The following is a 3,070-nucleotide window of genomic DNA, read 5'->3' on the forward strand; positions in this document are numbered from 1 at the left end:
TGGTGGCTAGTTCATGCCAGACCCCCACAGAACAGGCAGGCCGATTCCCTGGGAGAGCGGAGGACACTGGCTGGACGGTGCTGAGAACAAGCTCGAGACACAGAAGCTACACGTTCCTTGGGCTGTTTTGTTTAGCATTTACAGGCTGCTAAGCAACACAAGGGTAACGTGACACAGGCTTTGTCAGTATTTTTCTCCTTTACGTGCCTCAAGAAACAGGGCTGTGAATAATCCGGGCTTCCCACAGAAGGGTTTGGCTTTACTGTTCCGCATGCGTGTCCTGCACCGTCCTCCTCCAGTCAGCTGAGTGACAGCAGCCTGAATGTGCTTTGATGAAACTGCCCAGGTGGGCAAACCAGAGGTTCACCTCGCCAGGCAGGAGGTGGAAATTCAAGCTTTCAAAGCCCCAACCTGCCATCTGGGCCTTACCCCATTGCTGCTAAAATCTGTGCTAAGTCCACAGTCCAAAGCTTTGCAGCAGGAAATCTCGTCTATTCAGCATCATTTCTGCTTCGTGCTAAAGATGACACAATTACAACAGCCAAAAAGAATGAGATGAGAGAATGCCTGCCCCATCTGAGATCAGAACCTGCAGAGCAGCACAGCTGTTCCTCGACCCGGAAAGAGCCGCAGAGTGATGTCAGTTAACGGTATTCCAGCAGGGACTGCATCTCTCTTGACTCTATGTCAACCATAGTACCTGTACTTCTCATTTGTGTTAGTTCTCTTTGTTAGGGGGAAAAAAACGGTTTTCAGGGACTTCTGAAATCGGGATACAGGGGAGCGAAGGGCCATAAAAGCACCGTAGGTTTCCAGTGCATTCACTACGCTGTGATCTCCTTGACTAACAAGGCTTGCCGCTGGCTTAGAGCGAAGGGAGAATCGCAGTAACGCGTCCCATCAACCAACCAAGCGGTGAATTGCTGGTGTTTGAGGGCAGTCAGCTCTGTGACTGACCCCATCTCCTCACAGACACCGACCAAGCGTACCTAGGCAACCCGAGCCATGTGATCCAGAGGGGAGACCAGCCGAATCCCTGCTCCTTGATGTCCGGCGATGGCTCTGTCAAGTTCGGTGAAAGGATTTCCAAGGCTTTCAGTACGACTGAGTGAGAAGCTGCGTTAGATTTCAGTGCCGAGACAGCTTCATAGTAGTTCAGATGAGTCAAATCGATGCCATTGATGCTCAGAAGTACATCTCCTGTGATTAAGATAGGATTATTACAGACCTTTTGCTATGAAGCCCTTTTCTACCTCAAGCTCTCATGTGGAACCCCGTTTCCAACCTCATTTTAGTGTCCAAGTCCAGCTTTCACTGAACCCCCCCCACAAAGCAGTTCCTCAAGGATAAAGGGTCTGTGAGCCTCCTTACCTCGCTTGATTCTGCCATCCCTGAAGAGGCAGCCAATGGGCTGCACACTCGTTACGTATATAGGGAGCTTGTTTTTGTTATCCCTTCCGCCTCCTATCGTTATTCCTAAAGATTCCTTTGGTTCCTTTTTTATTGCTACCGTCTTTTCATGACTTGCATATCCCTGAGGTAAATCCTACAAAGGAAGGACAGTACAAAATGTGGCTCCATTAATGCTGTTAACACGAGAAGCCCAGATCTGGAAGAAAGCATCAGAACATCTTGTATCTTTACTCCAGAACATTTCAGCACTGTTTCTTGATGGCAAAGAACTCGTGTGTTGCATAAATACTCACTAAACTCCAGAGACACTCAAGCAGAGATCTGAGGAGCCGCAGTGAGTTTTCTCACTCAAATGGAGGTTTGATCAGCAGAGCCAGCCTCTCTTGCTACCACAGACCAGCGGTTCTCCTCTTGCTCACACTGGTTCTCAGCACATGCCAATGGGGGGCAGGGGTACCACCGAAGGCACAGGAGCACCAGCGCGATTTGTGCCGTTTCTGTTCCGTAAAGCCCTCCAGCTCCAAACCAGGAGCGTAACTCAGCGTGCAGTGCCCTGAACGGGTTGTGCTTGATGGGTGTCGAGAAGCAAGTCCCGAGCACTTCATGGGTGATAAATTTCCCATGGCCCTTTCCAGACAAGGAAGGATTAAACACTGGTCCTGCATCAATGTTGGAGACATATGCAGAATGTTTTTCCTTAAAAACTGTGTTTCCTTGTAGATGTTTTCCAGTACCAAAAGCCACAAACCTGCTGCTTTTCAATAACTCAAGAAGAAATGGAGCTACTGATCAGTCTTAGGTGATAAATCGCCATCACAGAGCAAACATAGATCTGCCAGACCAGGAATAACCAGCGCTTTTGCCATTATTTACAGAACTGACCTTCTGGTAGGTAGATTTTCGTCTGTAGTGATTCTGGTCCAGTCGCCTCCGATGGTGCACCGGGCTCTCTCCATTGCTGCTACTGCTGCTGCTGCTGTTTGATGTGCTGCCATCTTCTGCCGGGTCGGACAGCTGTATGCCCGGCTGCCTCAAGATGACGAAGTTCACCCTTGATTCAGTGGTCTGCCAGGAGAAACAAAAAGAGCGTAAGTAAAATAGACAGAAAAACAAATTAGAAATTTCTTGGGGAGAGAGAAGGGCTGGCATCGGTTTCTAGAAAGGATGTGAAACGGGGCCATGCATCGTGATGCGATGGTGTTTGTGAAAAGCCACAGAATCCTGCAGTGAAGGGAAGAAAGGAATGTTAGTCGGAAGGGACAGGAGTAGAGGCAGGCTTCGCTCATGCCTCCCTCCCCCACGACTGCCAAAAACAGCAAGTGGAAAGGGATGATTAATTCCTCCACTTCAGCACCAACAGCCAAACCAGCATATTGTGTTGTGGTACAAGATGAACAGGGCTGGAACGCAGACTGGTCCCCACGCTGGAGGACCACGAGTACTGGATGCTTTTTACTGTAAAGAAACTTGTTGCAGCTCTTCCCCTCCCAGCTCGTGTACCACATCTATTGTTCAACATCTCCCACCCATTTTCTTTTCCCGGCGTACCTGCCAATGTGACCTTTTGTCTGAGATCGCTGTCGATTAAACACTTAACCAGCTGCACGTCTGGCCTTGGCAGAACTACAGGACAAGAATTCTCTATTGTTACCGCTCT

At 49.2% G+C, this 3,070-nt stretch overlaps 1 protein-coding gene across 1 annotated transcript in view; it reads right to left on the minus strand.

Annotated features, from left to right (window-relative positions):
* LOC104488917 (ligand of Numb protein X 2-like) overlaps positions 1–3,070 on the minus strand; it is a 15,071-nt gene that overhangs the window by 3,993 nt on the left and 8,008 nt on the right. The window contains exons 5-7 of the mRNA XM_010131013.1: positions 2,296–2,478; positions 1,372–1,546; positions 990–1,200 (exon numbers count right to left, since the gene is read on the minus strand). Of these exons, the coding sequence (XP_010129315.1) occupies positions 990–1,200; positions 1,372–1,546; positions 2,296–2,478 (569 nt within the window). The remainder of the gene's footprint in view (positions 1–989; positions 1,201–1,371; positions 1,547–2,295; positions 2,479–3,070) is intronic.

This window comes from Buceros rhinoceros, unplaced genomic scaffold, assembly GCF_000710305.1.
Source record: "Buceros rhinoceros silvestris isolate BGI_N320 unplaced genomic scaffold, ASM71030v1 scaffold7822, whole genome shotgun sequence".
NCBI classification, from domain to species: Eukaryota; Metazoa; Chordata; class Aves; order Bucerotiformes; family Bucerotidae; genus Buceros; species Buceros rhinoceros.